The following is a 17,088-nucleotide window of genomic DNA, read 5'->3' on the forward strand; positions in this document are numbered from 1 at the left end:
AGAATAACGACAGCTGTCTGGGATAATATCATGAGGGCTCTGTGCCAGCAAGCCTCGATCTGATTGGTCAGTGAAAGTTTTAAAAGCCTCACAGTAATTTTCCTCGGTTGCACCGAATCAAGCTTCATTACAAGCGTTGTAACGCTCGGCACGCGCAACTCAGGTAGAAGGGTAAGTAAATTTAGGGTAGTTTTTTTGTTTGATCACTTAATTCCTGCAAACGATTTCCTTTCCCAGAAGTTTGCGTGTTTGGGGTCACACCTTTGAAACTGAATCGCCCACACAGAATTTCATTATCAAATTGTGAAATACCGTGATGTAGTTTGCAAATGTAACAGTGTGATGTCAGCGCTTGCCGTGCTGCTAACGATCTTTCTATGAAGAAGTTTAACATGGAGCGAAGTGACTCCATGAAAGTTTGCGGAGCGCGAAGTGTTTGACTCATAGAGGTAAACTGATGCGAGTTATTCTTTATCTGACTTTTCGTGCTTTCAGAGATTCCGTAATTTGCTTCAATTAGACTACAATGCATCATCGAAAGAAACTTCGCCTCCGCGACTGGCTTGTGATGAATATCAATGAAGGCCGATTTGGTTTGAGATGGGAAGGAGACCCAAAGGACAGAATGTTTAGAGTACCGTGGAAGCACGGCAGTCGGCATGGATGGAGCGTTGAAGATGCTGCTCTGTTCCAAGCTTGGGCTACATACACAGGAAAGTATAAAGAAGGCAGGGATAAAGCTGACCCTCGAAAGTGGAAGACGAATTTCAGGTGCGCCCTAAACGCTCTGCCTGATATCAAAGAAATTCGCACCAAAAGTTGTCCGCGTGGAAGGGATGCATTCAAAATCTACCGAATGAGGCCGCTTAGAGGCAGAGGTAAGCTTAGCTTACATTAAGGCTAACATTGACTCCAGGAATTTTTGTGATATATATAGAGAAAGCTCTGAGTTCACCGTAATGAATACTGAGACAACGAGTCCTCAGGTGACAGGAAAAAGGAACAGAATTGGGCAATATTTTGTGATACCGCAAATCTAGCAAACAACTGCCGTGCAATCACAAGTAAAATGTTGCAACTTACTAAAATTGAAGTAGAAACCTTAGCAAAAAAAAGCATCAGTGAAAACTTCTCTTCCATTCAGAGTGTCAGCGATCATTCGCGATTCCACTTAAAAATCAGAAAAGTTTGTTTTGCTTGCGCACGAAATGAGAACACAACCTTATTGACTTGCCAACGACTGAGCACCTGATATTGGCAATTTCCTTCATCCTAGAAAAAAGGAAACCGTGCCGGGAATGGAACATCCAGACTTATTTGACCTCAAACATTGTCAATCCTAAGCAATGTTTTTTTTACAAACTATTATCGAGTCAACTTGCCGTCAATTAAAGAAATTCTTTCATAATGATCACGTTTTTGCTAGCTGTAGTTTGGTTTGCTAAATTGTTGTTGTTGTATTCAGTTGAGCCAACAACATGTAGTAGCGGTTACTTTAATTTCGATGGCTTTCCAAAAACATTTGTACTCGTCAGTGTATTCTAGGCCATTTTTCCCCAACAAAAAGGTAGGTATTCATTCAGAATTTGGTAGAATAGACTCCATTACACAACCACCCGTAATTAACGTCTACATCAAACTAGGCTTTCCCACAGCTCAAAGCTTTGCGCTTGAGCTAAAAACGCCTTCATCAACGAGAAATCATCTTTAGCAAGTGCGGAACTTGCAAATATCGTGGCAAATATCTACCAAATGTCCTTCCTCCTTTCACAGGTTGCTGAGTGTGGGATTTCTTTTGTCTTTCTTCTGTGCTGTAACACGAAGTAACTGAGAAATGAAATTTAAGATAGACTTTCGAACGTAAGCAGATTTTTTTTTTATCTTTATCTGATGCAACGGTGTGGTGCATCAACAATTCAACTAATTCGGTGAGGTTTGTTTATTTAAAGAACACGAGCATTAGTGAACTAGAATCTAATAGCGCTGCAAAACAATATAAACTATGAAGGAAAAGAAAAGGTAATCTATGTTGGGAGAGATCGGATCAGGCCTCCTTGCATGGTTACTTTCACTTTCGTCGAAGAATCATCGCGAAGGAATCATTTCTATAAACAACTTTTCCGTTGTTTGTAAAGAAAGTAATCGGATTTTCCCAACTGAGTGTGTTACATTTATATTGCAGACTTTCTTTACAGATTGTTTCACAGTTCGTCCTCAAAAGACTTGAAAATTAGTGGTTCGGCCAGCATACGATCATGTAATCTTTTTGTTTTAATAATTGCATACACTTGAACATGTACTTGTGAATGTGAACAAAAAGCTGGAAAAACCAGTTTCGCAGCAAGTTGACGCACATGGCCACGAATAGTGCTATTTCGGGAAGTTGACAGCGGCGAAATGCACAAACGGTGACTTGCGAATTTTGCGACAGGTAGACCGACAGGTACTCTTCAAAATGGGCCTTTTCTTCATCTTCAAACACGTGTTTTGTCAACTTAAGCTTCAGCAATTGTAATTTAATGTTGCATCGTCGCTTAAGTGAATAGCAAACTGAATTTTATTTGCCATCCATTTTTTCACTGGGACAAAAGTTTTACCGATGTGACTTGAAGAAAATTAGCGATACCAAGAGCATGAGTGAAAACCAGGAAATAATCAGTATTTCGCGTTTCAACTGAATTTCTATTAAGTAAAGACTTGTTCAGTAAAAAGTTGGAAAGCTTTAATTAATAATAATTTGATAATAAATATTGTGGTTTTCTTTCACTGTCTGGGCTTTCGGTACGTGATCGCCCAGATTTTTGCGTGAAAGAATAATTTTTGAAGCGCGCTGACGCTTTAGAGATGTGATTTAATTTTTGATCTTCAGACAAGACAGGATTGATTGAAAAGATGTAGCCCTTCGGCAATTTCAGCACGGTTCAGACAATGAGTTTTAGGAACTAAATAGAGCACTAGAGAACTGAAACCACGATGATGGAAAGATAAAGTTTGAATGAACTTTCAATGAATCAAAAAGTTAATTAGCACGCTGTACTAAGCTCTCATCATTGAATCAACTCAATCACTTTCTTGAAATGAATTTCAAGGCTCTTGATTAAAAAAGTAAACAACAAATTGTATAAAATATTGAAACAAAACCCCTTTGTCGTCTCGAAGAAACTTGTCATGAATGATTTCAAAATTGTATCATGATCACGTAGAGATAAAAGATTTTCCCTGTTCTTTTCACAGAGAATCCGCCTTTGTTGTCCACCAGTCAGACAACGGAAATAAGAAGGAGCGAAGCCGTATTTCAGCCTCCAAGACTATCTTTTAGAGAGACCAGTTTTCCGACTTTGGGCGTGTGTTACCAGGTAAGCAAGTTTCCATGCTTTCTCATCTCATACACAAATGTAGTAATTCCTGCAACAGCTGGAGTGAGAAGCATTTTTCTTATGGAAAACATGTAAAACTCATAAAAAAAATCATCCTACATTTGACTTTTTTGCTTCCGGTTTACCTCGTAATTCGTGGGCCGCTTAAAACAGATTTTTCTTTCCAGTGGTTCTAAACCCTTCTCTATCTCCTCCAAATATATGTAAAAAAATCTAAAATAAACGGCTTAATTTCCTTTAGTTACCTTTCGTCAGGTAGTCCTAGCAATAATCTTTATTTCTGAAGCCCTCATTGCCAAATTTGAGAATTGCACCCGCGACTTCTGGATTCGATGCGCGCGGAGTACACGCGGTCATGTCCGGCTCTACACGCACGATATCTCTTCGGTTTCATCGGTTCTACCCAGACTGGCGAAGTCTGCTTACTTCAACTGATTTTTTGAGGATTCTGATCGAATTTCTGGGAATTCCCTGTATTTGAAAAAAGCTAACGAGATAATCAACACTGAATTTAAATGACAAGTTTGGTTTTTTAGATGGGGTTTGAAGATATTGAAGAAATTTATCTCAAATCCACTGACGTTTTACAGAAATTTCGAAGAGATATTTCAATCGGCGATTTCAAGTGATATCGCTTTCGCAACGCGAAACAAATATTGTTCCACCAGTCAATTTCTCGGAATTCTAGGTTCACGAGTTACATAAGAGAGAGCGATTTAGGAAAGGAAAGTTTTCCACCCCTCAAGAGATTTACAGGAAAAAAAATTGCTAGATCTGCGAATTATAGCTGGAAGTCAATCTTTAATCTCATAGCTACCCTCTCAATTTTATAAGTAATGATCTCGCTTGAGCGTCCTAATTAGTAGGCAGAATTGATTTTTTTTACGAACTCCACTCGCCGACTACTTTGAATGAATAAGAATTCGATATTCCACGACCGCTTAAATCATAATAAAATTACTTTCACTTTCATCGATTCAGAGACATTTCACTACAAAAGAGCAATGTGGTTCCTAAAATTCACATCATTAGCTAAGGTAACACAAACAGCCGACGAACCTTACACGCTGCGTAATTACGCATGACTACTCCGCCGCTGCTCAAAGCTTCTGCGTTTACATAATGACTCACCTCACAGCTTTCTCCGGATACAATCCTTATGTCATAAAAAAATCCTCCAATTTATCCAAATTTGCATCAACTCAAAGAATGCTTTTCACAAACGTGTCATGTCAAAATGACGCTTGGTGACGTTTCTTGGAAATCAGTTGAAATATTATGCCTTATCATTTTGAGAATATAGAGTTACGAAAATGAAACAAAGCGAACAAAAGATTGTTTGTATTTGAAATAGTTGCGTGACCACAGCTGCTATACGGATGAAGAGCGGAACCGGAAGTTGCTTTGCAAACTACATTTGGATGTTGAAACCTTCGAGAGAACGGTTTTACAGTTCCTTTGGGATCTCTTGAATCAAAAGGGTTGATTACGGATATACGGACGTCCCTCATTCGGTGGTGTTAGCACGACTAAACGATTTTTAATCACCTTTGATAATATCGAGTTTCCCGGAAAGCAGTTGTTTATTGACACCCAAGGTGATAATATTACAAAAACAACTTCCCGCGATATCTGAGGGGTTATTTTTAAGACTAAATCATCCGTATGACAGAATCAATTGTACTGTGTACTTTATGGGGTGTCAAAAATAAACAATAGTACCTCTATAAATTTCGCCTCCTATAAACACAATTGATTGCGCAAGTTTAACTTTTATTTTCAGCCCTCTTCCTACCCGGCAGAGCCGGAAGCTTATGACAGATGGCCGTGTCGAGGTAAGCTTACTTGTAAATGGAATTATTTGGGGCTCTTTCTATAAACACAGTCAATGTTTTTGCATCCTTCCCTCGGACTTTTCCGTTAGAGCCCCTACAAACTGACTGGCCCGGTATCAAGAAAGACGGACAGTTTGTCTGATGGTCTTATTGGTTACCGAGCTTAAATTTCGAGAAATTTCAGCTCAGTTACTGAGATGAATTAGACATGACCGTCCCTCGATTGGGCTGAGAGGTTGAAATGTCTGGGCCACCAATATCTAGGCCAGCCCGCCTCCTTATGTGGAAACAATGAGATTTTCATTGCAGTTCTACAGCTGGGGCGAGATCTAAGCAACCAAGCAAACCTGTTTGACTGGGTTCGTGTGAAGACACCTGCCTAAGTAACTTTGAACAATTTGATCTGTTTATTTGAGAGAAAGGTTAACATGAATGTTAACTAGATTGGGAAATTCCCTTTTAAACACTTCGGTTTTGAAACTGGCTTAGAACCCGAAAGGTCGTGGTTTTTTTCCCTTTGGCAACCAAGCGAAACTGTTTCCACTTGAGACATCCTGCTGAGTTTAACTTCAAGCTCGGTTACAAGAGTGAAAAACTAAACCCGATGACGGTTGTTGCATTGGGTGGCAGTCTAAGCATAATTTCAAAACGCGAGTTGCCACGAGCGTATACGTGGGCACGCGCGGGGATAAACGACCAAAGGCTCCTTTTTTTCCTCGCGTGTTCATCGCGTGTTTCAAATTTAATGGCGCACGCGCATTGAAAACCTCGTTCCCAGGATTCTCCCTCTCCTTAGATCGTGGGACTTTGACTTGCGCCTGCTGAGCAATGTTAATGTTATGGATTAAAATAAGTGAGTTTTACGAAGGTTCCAGGGGTGAGTATAAATGAGAGCACTAAAACTTTCGTTTCTCTTTTTTTAACGTCTTTATTGTAGACAGAAGGGAAAGTACAGGATTGAGTGACGAAGAAATTGTTAACGTAAGAAAGGCTTCGTTCTGTTTTGTTTGTTTAGGAACTATCACAGTCTTTCCTTTTTTTTTTATAACGCTTATCATAATGGCCAAACAGAGGTGACCTGAGTAAACCTGCGCTGACGTCTCAACCAATCAGATGCAAAACTGAAGTCCCACGTGACTTGGTCGCCCGCGCTTTCCCGCGCTTTCCCGCGCTTAAGGCTGTTGTCTTGCTTTTGTTTTTAGTTCCCCTTGGCTACTTGTTACAGGTCACTTTTTCCAAATGATTGTCGTTATAGTTTGATTTCTAAATTTTTGGTTCAACAACACTCATTTGAAGTACGCTTAATCCTAAACCTGAACTCAGCAAAAGTAACGCGCGGTTTTTGGCATTCGACGAAAACAAATGCAGCAGCTGCAAAAACGACTCGCGAAGCTTTCCGCCCCAAGCCTCTAGCGGCTTCACTGTAAGGTGCGCACAAATCCGCCCACTTAAAGCATTGTGCCTGATTGGTTGAAAAGGTGGTGTGAGTTTTATAGACCAATCACAAAGCGGTTAGAGGCAAAACTAAAGTAATTCCAGATTTCTTATTGACATGCAGTTGTTAATCAACTTTTTTCTGAATTCTACAGTTGGTACATCAAATGATGAGTGAAGCAAGTTCGCCAGAGTATCTAAGCTCACCAAATCTTAGCTCTCCAGGTGGAAGTGCAGATTCATACCATGCTGGTTTGAACCCGTTCCAGTTCCCATGATGCCTTCTTACAGCTTGTTCGCAACCAGTCTTTCTCTGAAAGAGGTTCGCGTTGTTCCAAATACGATAAAACCAACTTAGTGTTGGTGTAGATGTTATGATTTAGTTTCCAAGCACTTAAGTTAGATTTACTGTCTATGTTCTTTTTCCGTCTGTTTTGTCTTATCTTAGGAAAAAATAACTAAAAAAGCGTTCACTAATACAATTTTTTTAACAGAGGAAGCAAGCTTAGCACTTGATCCAGGATTCGGTGCAAACACCCTTTTGAAGAACACGTTAATAGGCTTTTTGATTTTCAGTGAGAGAGAATCAAGCCAAAAAGACCGGTTATTTGGACACGTGCACATAAGCTTATTCCTAAAGAAATCGGTGTTTTCGGAAATCCGATGAAAACTCCATAAATCACTTGTCTTCTGGTGATAGATTCAGTCTCAGCTTAATCTCTCTTCCCTCTTAGGTTTGTCACAATAAGAAAGGTTTTTTTTTTTCGTTTTGATACAATTCGCAAAAGCGTTAGCCCGTAATTGTCAATTTCAATTCTGAAAACGCTTAACGTAACTTGGTGTTGCAAGAAATTGAGGCGACTTTGTTAGGAAATGACTTGAAGCACAACGACTAGACCCAAGCCTCTGGTTCAAAAGCACTTGGAGCACCTCGTAACAGTTTTGTTAAATGGGATTCATCTCGCGCAGATTCTTTCTTCTAATACCCTAACTAAGCGCGATAAAGTAAATACCAAGTATTTTTTTAAAGTAAACTTCAAGAGTTGTATTGCATGATAAAGCTTTCAAGAGCAAGGGTAAATGAATCTTTATATTGGCCTCTATGGGTGTCATGGAGTGATAAGATTCGATGTAAAGTTTTGGGAAATAAAAATACGCCAGAATTTCAAGTTTTTCACGGTTACTTGATTGATATTAATAGGCAAAGGAAGGAGAGCTCAGAAAAGGTCTGGAAACGAGTCGAAGGCCCATCCAGCCCGAGTTCAAGAAGTGATAACGAGTGTTACCACTCCCCACCTAGATGGGGTGTCCGTCCATGGCAAGCATGACTTCAAGTTCGTTTGACATTTCGCCGGTACCTATTTATACTCCTGGTTATGGAGAGGCACACTGAAAGTACAGTGTCTTACCTAAGAACTCAACACAGCGATCCGGACAGGTTTCGAACCCAGACCTCTCGACTTACAATTCAGTGCATTAACCGTCCAACCATCATTACTCCAGGGGAGAATGGGATGGGTCCGCTTATTACCCTATGTTCTCCGAAAACTGGTCAAGGTGACGAGTCACGGTCTTTGTCGCGGGCTTCAATTTCGGGTCGTCATCAAAAAGAGGAGAGCACACTGTTGTGTGACATGCCAAGGGATCAAAGGGTTAAAGGTGATAAAGTCAAATTAACTCCCTTCCTCCTTCCCTGAACTTGAGCGAATTTAGGTAGAACGAGGGTATGCATGCCCCCCTCCCCCCCCCCCCCCCTCCTTCGCCTCCCAAACTTTTCGTGGGACTGTACTAAGATTACACCCTTACAACAACAATACTTTGGACACCTATTTCTCAATGCTCTGGATCTGTGACCGCCGAGAGAAAAGGGTTGCATCAAAACGCACTGATCACAACAAAATTTGAACTGACGAATGAGGTAACGAGCAGCTGCGGCTTATTTGTTTGGTGACTAGTACACGACCTCCAAAATAGAGAAGATGACAGCCGCACGCGCCCGCTGTACTCAGCTGAACTTTAAATGTCAATATGGCGAACACTGAAATGCCGCAATGCAACACTTTTGAGAGTTATAATTCTAGTCGAATGATCAGTACGTCTTTCGCATCTCCTCTGAACTCTTTATCTCAGCAGCTTAACAGTCCTCATGCAGGAAGTAAACGGAAGGCGAGTGAGGATCAAAACACAAACCCTGTACCCCACAAGCAAACAGCGCGTCTTGAAACTGTTGAACAGCATCCCCAACGAGAACTATTTTGCGAAATCTGCAACGTACAGCTTAATTCGATCACTCAAACTTTACAGCACAGAGAGGGGAAAGCTCATTTGAACAAACTCAAGAAGGTTGAGGAATTTAAAACGGTATGCTCGGTCAGATAATTTATTTGTGAAATATCTTAATTTAACAGTTATAGATAAGTGTGGTTCATTTATTCTTTAAATAGGTTTTTTTTTTTAACATAAGTTTTGATTGACAGATTGGTCGTGTGTTCCAGTATTTTAGGGGCTGAAAAAGTTTTTAGATGAGTGAAATCATTTTCAAATCAAGTTTAAATCAAACTACGTGCTGTTTTCGTCATTTATATCTTACAATTGTCAATTGCTGTTGCTAGGGTTTCCCGTTTTTAATTTAACTGCCAGCAGGTCTTTGGGCTAATTTGCGGTCTGGCGCAGCTTCTTCAAGCCTATTTTTTTACATGCACCTAAACAAGGAAATAAAAATAAGTAAGGTGCCCTTCGATCGTGATTCAACTATTTTTATTCTCGAAAATATTGTTTTTTTTTTGTTTTTTCTTCCAGCACGATTTACATTACAGGTAGCTAAAAAGTAGCAAAATGAAATCATAACTCCCACTTCTTTGCAAGATCATCAAATCCAGTGGAGATTTCACTTAGGGTTAGGGTTAGGATCAGCTGTTTTTCAAGCTGTTCTTCCTCATGAAAATTTCATAAAAAAATGTTTAAATTGATGGTACTTAGTTTTATAAACACCTCTCAATGGGTCATAATTAGCAGACGAGTTACAAGTCTGAATGTCTGATATTTTTGTCCCAACAACTTCCTGTGAGATTGAAATATTTGAGTGGTTCTCATGTTATTGTCTATTAACTTTTTCAATTGATTTCCACAACAAACAAAAAACATCTTTAATTTTCATGGCATGACTGACAGGAATCATGATTTTCTTTCAATAATTTCATTCATATATCTTTAGTGGTAGAATCATTAAATCCTTTCTATGTTTTCTGTTAACAAGCAATTATTACTGGGTATATCTTTCAGAGATGACATGATAAAGAATTTTGAAGGCCAAGGTTTTTCGTTATTAGCTGATTAAAAATTTACAGTCATTTAATTGCGTAGAACTACATTAAATATTTAAAACAAAGAATTTGATGCCAAATCTTAACTGCAAATGAATTTTTAACACCCTAACCTTATCACTCTACGGACAGACCAACTGGAAAGTTCATTTTATGAATGCATTTTTAAGCAGAATGGGAGAGTGCAAAGTATAAATCTGTTTATTTTAGGTTTGGCAGAATTCCACGGAACACAACTCTACCAACAGTGTTCCACTTCGCCTTCAAGTAAATCACAATCTTCCTCCAGCAAAACAAGCAGGAAATGGAAATCTACAGTGTGCAATCTGTCAAAAATCATTCAACTCAGAATCACAAGCAACACAGCATTTTCAAAGCCCAAAACACAGACAGAAACTGAATAGTGTAGAAGATAGTAGAGAAGAGATAAGTTCTGTACCAGGAGCAAATGGATTGCTTACACAACAAGAACTTAATACAGATGGAACTAGTCATACCTATGATGTTCCTGGAAATGTAGATAGAACTTTTCCTCTGTCACCGGCAAAAACTAAAGCTATGGAATTATACTGTGAGATTTGTGGTTTAATGATGAACTCCATAATGCAAATGAAAACTCATCTTCAAGGATCAAAGCACAAGAATAATGTTGCAAGTATGTATCAGAATTTCTTCCTGTTTTCTCTCTTAATCCTTTAACTCCCAGGATCTGATTGTTAATTCTCACCTCTAGCTGCTACACATTTCCTTGTAAATTGGTTGCAAGAATTTTGTGTTAGATCAGGATAACAACTTTTACCTGATATATGTGGCAACTCTCATTACCTGTTTGCTTGATAGTGGGTGGATATTGTTGGGAGAGGTTACATGTGAATCACTTCAGGGAGTTAAAGGGTTAAACAATGATTAACCCTTTACTCATTTTCAGATGATCATTGTGCAATTTCTCCTTACGACTCATCAAGTCAGAACAATATGAGAATTTAAAAAAATTAAAAATTGGAGGATATTTAATCGATCCAATGCCAAAATCTTACCACCAAAGTACAAGCAAATATATGATGTTCATTAAGGAGAATGTCTGCTTAGATATTGGTAGTGAAACAGTAACTGTTATTACTAAGCCAAAATTTAATGGCTTTTCTGTCACTGAGCCTGCTGAAAGGTTTCCCTGTTAACCCTTTAACTCCCGGATGTGATTAACGTAAAACTTCTCTCTACAATATCTATACATTCTTCAGCAAACAGGTAATGAGAATATTCACACTTATCAGGTAGAAGCTCCTATCTTGATCTAGCACTAAGTTCTCATGTTTATTATTTGTAATGCACATTTATATGTGCATAATATATAGTTTTAGGCAAGCCTAAAAGCGGAGCTTACATTTTTTTTTTCCTGCATGTCTCTTCAACAAAACTAAAGCCCCTACTATGGATAAAGTGTGTGGTAATATTAATGGATTTTCATTCGCAACTTCTCCGTGTCCATGTAGAGGACTGATTATAAGGTAGTGCCTGTGGTACAGTTGGCCGCACATGCTAAAAGTAGCACCTTGTATGGTCGTATGGTCGTACGGTCGTACGGTTGTACAGTCGTACGGTCGTATGGTTGTATGGTTGTATGGTCGTACGATTGTACGGTCGTACAGATGTATGGTCCTACGGTTGTATGGTCGTACAGTCATACGGTTGTACAGTTGTACAGTCATACATCCAGATTTTTTTGGCTAGATGGGTTACTACTATTTTGTTATGTATAGATTTAGCCACACTCTGCAAGCTCTGCTATGATCAAATGTGCAAAATATTTTCAATTATGCCTTTTATATGAATTCTATATTGTTTTTTATTATCTGCACTATTTGTAATGAAGACTTATCTCAATTATTTTTGCTAAAGTCTTCCTTGATGTTGTTGTCAAGTAAGTTTAGCCCTTGTTATTTGTGGTGCTCAGCAACTTTGTTAATTCTATAACTTGATATGCGGTTTCATTGTGTTAGAAAGTTAACCCTCTAACTCCCATGCGTGACCAATACATAATTTCTCCTTTCAACAGCAATACAATATCAGCTAGACAAGTGATGAGAATAAAGAAAAATATCAATTAGGGAATTACAAGTTGATTGAATACCAAATTCTCAAAACTAACATCACAAGAACTGTATTGTAGACAGTAAGGAGAATTACTAATGAGATCTTGGGAGTTAAAGGGTTAAAGGGCGATGAAACATTGACGTTGTTGTTATGTCTACTTGTGCAGTAAAAGTATGTTCTTATGATGATCTCTAAAGATGGAATTACTGTAGATCAAAGGGAGAATAGGCAAAGATCCTTCAGAAGGTCAATTCATAGCAGAGAGGGTCTTTGACTAATTAACTGTTCAGTCAGTTCTGTTCATTGTTAACTTGCATTTAAAATTTCAGACAAGCAACCCAAAAACCATCCTCAAATTGAGTTGCGCTGTATGGATTGTACTACAACTTTTAATTCACAAACACAGATGATCCAACACATGACAAGTCCAAAGCATATGAACAAGGCAAAAAGGAAACAAACAAATGGACAGTTCACTGCTTCGACAAGAGGTAGAGGACGAGGTCGGGGGTTTGGAAGAGGGAGAGGAGAAGGTATGCAACATCAATAATTTATTTCTCCAAACTGTGTGTGAAGGGGGATGTGGGGTCAATCTGGGGTCCTGCTTCCCCACAAAAAATTTGTTATTTTAAAATCTCTGAAAGATGATTTACAGCTTCTGGGGGGGGCACATTTGAGTCAGTTTCCTTTTGCTAGACATTGATCTTGGAATCAGTTCAAAAATACTTGTTTCTGTCTTTGATCACAATTCACAAAGTAGCTGAGTACAAAATGGTCTGACATCTGACATGTTTCCGCCAGCCTGAAATAATGCAGTTGTCAATCAGAACAAGGAGAAATATCACAGGATCAATACGAATGCGAATTAAAATACCTAAGCTGCCTGGAGTACAGGAAACTATAACCCTTTATCCCCTAAAAGTGATTAGCATCTAATTTCTCCTCACTATGTCACCCCTGAATCAAACATGAACGTTATGAGAATGGAGGAGATGATCACCAACTAAAGCACCTCTTGATTGTTACACAAATTCTCCTTGTCAGCCTCTTTGGAAATGTATTGAGAACAGTGTGGAGAATCTGCATACTGATGTTAGGGGGAAAAGGGATAATAAGTGACAAAGTTGCAGTTGATACTATGAATAAAGGGGTAAGTTTCTAAAGAAACTGTGGTGCTGCGTCGGTGGGAGAGTATAGCAGGCAATCTGTCACTCTGACGAAGGGCTAATGCTTGAAACATCAGCTTTTTTATCCTTTACGGTGGCTAATTTATGTTTTCAACCCAGTTGTTAACACTAAATTACCTGCAGTTGATATTAGTTTTGCACCAGATTACTTATAAGGAGGTGATGTGAGATTATTATTATTATTATTATTATTATTATTATTCAATTAATAAATGATTTTTCTAGCATTCAGAGGGGGATACAGCCATAGGGGAAGGGCAACAGCCAAGCTTCCTCCACTTGCAGCAAGTTTTGTCAAGGCTGACACTATGATGAGTAACCATGGCAACCATTTCTTCCACTCTGCACAGTCAACAATGAACACTACACAATTTCCTGTTGGTCCATCTTTCCAGCAACCATTTACTTAGGTTATTTTAAGATTAGAAACGTACTTTTGCAAATGGCAAGAAGAAAGATTTACAAGATGTGACATGTCATGTAAACAATGGTAAGTTGGCTCTGGAAAATAACAGCTTTGCAAGGTGCATTTATTTTTAAGAGGCAAAACTGATGATGTTTTAGCGTAGTTACATGAGAATGTTCAACCTCGAGTCTGTTTCCATTTTTTTCCCCTTGTTGTAACCATTGTCACACAAAGGTACAGGCAAAATCTAAAGTTACAGACTTGTGCAAAATCATTTGAATTTTGAGCATTGCAAAGGCTCATCAAAGCAAAGTTAATTCAGTTTGAAAAGGAATTAAAATGAAATTTATTTCATTGAAAATTATAATGAGAGAGAAGATGGAATTTTCACCTCAGAACTGGAATGAAGAGATATTTCACTGATGTCAACTTTCTTAAAAACAACAATTTTTGAAACCTCTAGTTCTTGAATATAACCTTTAACTCCCATGATTGACCAATACAGAATTTCTCCTTACAATATCGATACAATATCAGCTAGATGAGTGATGAGAGTAAAGAAAATACCAATTTGGGGATAATTAGTTGATCCAATACTAAATTCTCTGATGTAACATAGGAATTGTATGGTTGACAGTAAGGAGAATTACAAATTTGATCTGGGAGTTAAATGTTAACCAAAGTTACAATGTGGTTTCAACAGCCCCCCCCCCCCCCCTCATCTCCCACTTATACCAAGACATTTTGAAAAGGGTAGGGGAGGGGGGAGGGATAAGTCAAGTTTGCCTGGGGTCAACAGGGTTAGAATGTATGATACTTACATGTTGATTTGTTTGTAAATATTGCAATTTATTGAAACAAAAATGGAAATCAAAAGAATTACAAATTTATACATTAAATTATTGTTTCGAATGGCTGTAGAGAAAAAACAACATCTGATGTTCCCAGCCACAAATATTATGCACTTGTAATTTCCTGAGTTTTTTTTCGAAGTCTTGAAATAAGAATCAATTTCAGACAGCTTAAAATTATCTTTATAACTTTAGAATAGTTACACTACTTTAATGAAATTTGTAGACAAATTTTGTGCTACCATAAACATGGAATAAATCAATAAACACTTCTTACACGTTCTTTGCCTAAATATCATTAAAAAAAAAAAAAAAGGGCAACTTGACAGTGTTTGATAGTGTCACTTCCTACAAAATGTTGACATGTGATTTAGAACTTCTGATTTTGGAAAGAGTTCCTTTGGATTCAATTCGGGCTAACTATGAGGGGAAAAAAGCCACGCATCTTAGCAAAAGGAATTGGGAAACCCATTATACGTTATCAGTCCCATCAAAACTAGTCATTCTACTGAAACTTATGGTGTCTTAGATCTCTTTTGTATTAATTTATTATCTGTGAACACCATGCATTTTAGCACTGCTGAAACATTTACCTTCACTGCTCTGATATCAGTTGAAAATTCATCAAAACCTCCTAAGAGACAACCAGTTTTTTTTGTCTCCTATTCTTTAAAATGTTTGGTTGGAATCAAGCATATTTAGTGGAAAAGAAATTTAAACTCAAGGCCCAAAGAGATCTAACAATAACAGCTGTAGTGGCCACACTAAATGTAATTTTTTGTGTATTTTCCCAGGAATTATGCATTACCCTGCCAGATAGGGTATTGAATTCTTCAGCAATCCCCTCTCCCCAGAAATTACAGTAGTCTTTTGACTTCCTACCTAGGGACCCTTCTCTCCACCTCTAAAATTTTCAATCTTTCAGTGGGTGAGCAAGGATGTCTATCTAGATGTGTAAATCATAATTAACTCAACAAAGAGGTACGACCCCCTACCTGGGGACCCCTTTCTCTACCTTTTAAAATTTTTGATCTTTTAGTGGGTGTGTGGGGATATTAATCTGGACACGTACAATAATTACTCTAAGAAAGAGTTCAAATATTTATGCCAATCTTAAGCTTATTGACAGCGCCCGCTAAACATCACGTCAGGGCTCTTTACATGGACTAATTGTAAGTTGGTCTTGAATGATCGTATAAAGCCTTGAAATTAAGATTACAATTCCTGAGTTCACGAAGGCAGCCTAAAGGATCAAAAGCATCTAATGGCAGAGAATTGCGACCACATCCGTTGAAATTCCATGGAGTTGAGGAATTTCCTTTAGTGTTGGCCTGGATCCGTTGAATTAGCGGTCAGACTAGGATCCCATCACGGTCTGCCAACTTCAATTGCTGCCCTCGGCGTTGTCTTTTAAGAATTCCAGTAGTTCGGTAGGATATGCTCCCTTATCGACAGCCTTGCACCATCTTCGGTACTGAAAATTAAAACAGTATCACAAAAATAAATAATTTTGGAAGAAGCCACGGTCAGATTCATGTCAAATATCGAAAGCTCTCGCATCTTCGTTTATGAAAGAGTTCAGAAGTGGTATCACTTGCTTATGGTTGATGTGTTTGACAAATGAGTAATATTTATGATTCTTTGTGTTGATGACAACTATTACATCGTTTGATCTAGAAATAACATTTTGTATCATCAGCTATGCCAGAGAAAAAGCGAGGACGAGGAGCGTTTTGTTTTTCTCAAGAAAAAATTTTTCTCGAACGATCACAAAAACTATTAGGTTACAACTTTAACCATCTTCACAAATGAGATTAAGGCAAACAGTGCTCTATTCACTCGGTTGTACAATGCCTTACCATTTCGAGCTCTTCTCGAAGTTTATACACATAAGTTTCTTTGTCAGCGATCATATCTTCTAAGCTCTTGTATCGCAGCTTCTTTCGAGCGCGACACTCTCGGGCAGATTGCCTACTTCGCTCTAGTTTTGCTTCCAAGTCGATTTTAGAGGGTCTTCTGCCTCTCTTTTTACCACATGGCTTTTTAGTTGAGTTCATCTTTGAAGATTTCTCGTTTAGGGAGTCTAAGAAGGGTGAATCAGAAGAAGAATTGCTATCAACCGAAGAGATACTATCGTGTTTGGTCCGACGAGTAGAAGACCACGAATACTTCATTCCCTCCTGTACGGTCGATCCGTCGATTTCTGCGGCTGTGGTCTCTTCGTATGTATTGCTTTTGTTATGACAGGACGAGACGACAGCCATGCACGGCTTATCAACAATCAGGAATTATTAGAAAAACAAAATTTCTTTCGCGAGAAGAGGGCGCCTTTATGTATGTGTACGTGGAAAACTTCGCTATGCACTGATCAAAACAAAGTGATGTAATGTTATGGCTAGTGATTGACAGGTAAAATAAACTATTGATCCTCGTGTGATTGGACAAAATTTCAGTATCTGGGCAACTGTTTGAGAAACATTCAGTGCAAGAACCAATGAAAAGTTAGAAATCAGCTTGTTACGCAACATGTGACGTTCTTGGCGGGAAGTGGGTGAAGCGGGGCGCACTCATGACTGTCACA

The 17,088-nt window shown here is 38.5% G+C and overlaps 3 protein-coding genes across 4 annotated transcripts; 2 read left to right on the plus strand and 1 right to left on the minus strand.

Moving 5' to 3' along the window:
• Positions 1 to 47: 47 nt before the first annotated feature.
• On the plus strand, positions 48 to 7,809 carry LOC131777470 (interferon regulatory factor 2). Of its 2 annotated transcripts, none has more exons than XM_059093775.2 (6): positions 48 to 171; positions 496 to 878; positions 3,235 to 3,356; positions 5,161 to 5,212; positions 6,150 to 6,193; positions 6,802 to 7,809. In XM_059093775.2, exons 2-6 carry the CDS (start codon positions 527 to 529, stop codon positions 6,922 to 6,924), a joined length of 693 nt encoding a protein of 230 aa, XP_058949758.1. In that variant the 5' UTR covers positions 48 to 171; positions 496 to 526; the 3' UTR covers positions 6,925 to 7,809. The 2 variants fall into 2 exon arrangements, with proteins under 2 accessions (XP_058949758.1, XP_058949759.1); XM_059093776.2 differs by lacking the exon at positions 48 to 171 and adding an exon at positions 333 to 449 and having other exon boundaries at positions 521 to 878.
• Positions 7,810 to 8,559: 750 nt separating this feature from the next.
• Positions 8,560 to 14,779, plus strand: LOC131777510 (zinc finger matrin-type protein 4). The gene is made up of 4 exons (XM_059093819.2): positions 8,560 to 9,007; positions 10,180 to 10,624; positions 12,393 to 12,596; positions 13,476 to 14,779. The coding sequence occupies exons 1-4, from the start codon at positions 8,675 to 8,677 to the stop codon at positions 13,658 to 13,660; spliced, it is 1,167 nt and encodes a 388-aa protein (XP_058949802.2). The 5' UTR covers positions 8,560 to 8,674; the 3' UTR covers positions 13,661 to 14,779.
• Positions 14,606 to 16,889, minus strand: LOC131777513 (cAMP-responsive element-binding protein-like 2). The gene is made up of 2 exons (XM_059093821.2): positions 16,367 to 16,889; positions 14,606 to 15,981 (listed from the first exon to the last, which is right to left on the minus strand). Exons 1-2 carry the CDS (start codon positions 16,769 to 16,771, stop codon positions 15,892 to 15,894), a joined length of 495 nt encoding a protein of 164 aa, XP_058949804.2. The 5' UTR covers positions 16,772 to 16,889; the 3' UTR covers positions 14,606 to 15,891.
• Between the last annotated feature and the right edge of the window lie 199 nt (positions 16,890 to 17,088).

Source organism: Pocillopora verrucosa, chromosome 5 (genome assembly GCF_036669915.1).
Source record: "Pocillopora verrucosa isolate sample1 chromosome 5, ASM3666991v2, whole genome shotgun sequence".
In the NCBI taxonomy this organism is placed as follows: domain Eukaryota; kingdom Metazoa; phylum Cnidaria; class Anthozoa; order Scleractinia; family Pocilloporidae; genus Pocillopora; species Pocillopora verrucosa.

Coding starts and splice junctions, on each gene's coding strand:
- LOC131777470 (XM_059093775.2), top strand. CDS start 527: ATGCATCATCGAAAGAAACTTCGCCTCCGCGACTGGCTTGTGATGAAT. Junction 3,357..5,160: donor CTTTGGGCGTGTGTTACCAG/GTAAGCAAGTTT, acceptor TTTTATTTTCAG/CCCTCTTCCTACCCGGCAGA. Junction 5,213..6,149: donor TGACAGATGGCCGTGTCGAG/GTAAGCTTACTT, acceptor TCTTTATTGTAG/ACAGAAGGGAAAGTACAGGA.
- LOC131777510 (XM_059093819.2), top strand. CDS start 8,675: ATGGCGAACACTGAAATGCCGCAATGCAACACTTTTGAGAGTTATAAT. Junction 9,008..10,179: donor AGGTTGAGGAATTTAAAACG/GTATGCTCGGTC, acceptor TGTTTATTTTAG/GTTTGGCAGAATTCCACGGA. Junction 12,597..13,475: donor TGGAAGAGGGAGAGGAGAAG/GTATGCAACATC, acceptor TGATTTTTCTAG/CATTCAGAGGGGGATACAGC.
- LOC131777513 (XM_059093821.2), bottom strand. CDS start 16,771: ATGGCTGTCGTCTCGTCCTGTCATAACAAAAGCAATACATACGAAGAG. Junction 15,982..16,366: donor TTCGAGAAGAGCTCGAAATG/GTAAGGCATTGT, acceptor TTTAATTTTCAG/TACCGAAGATGGTGCAAGGC.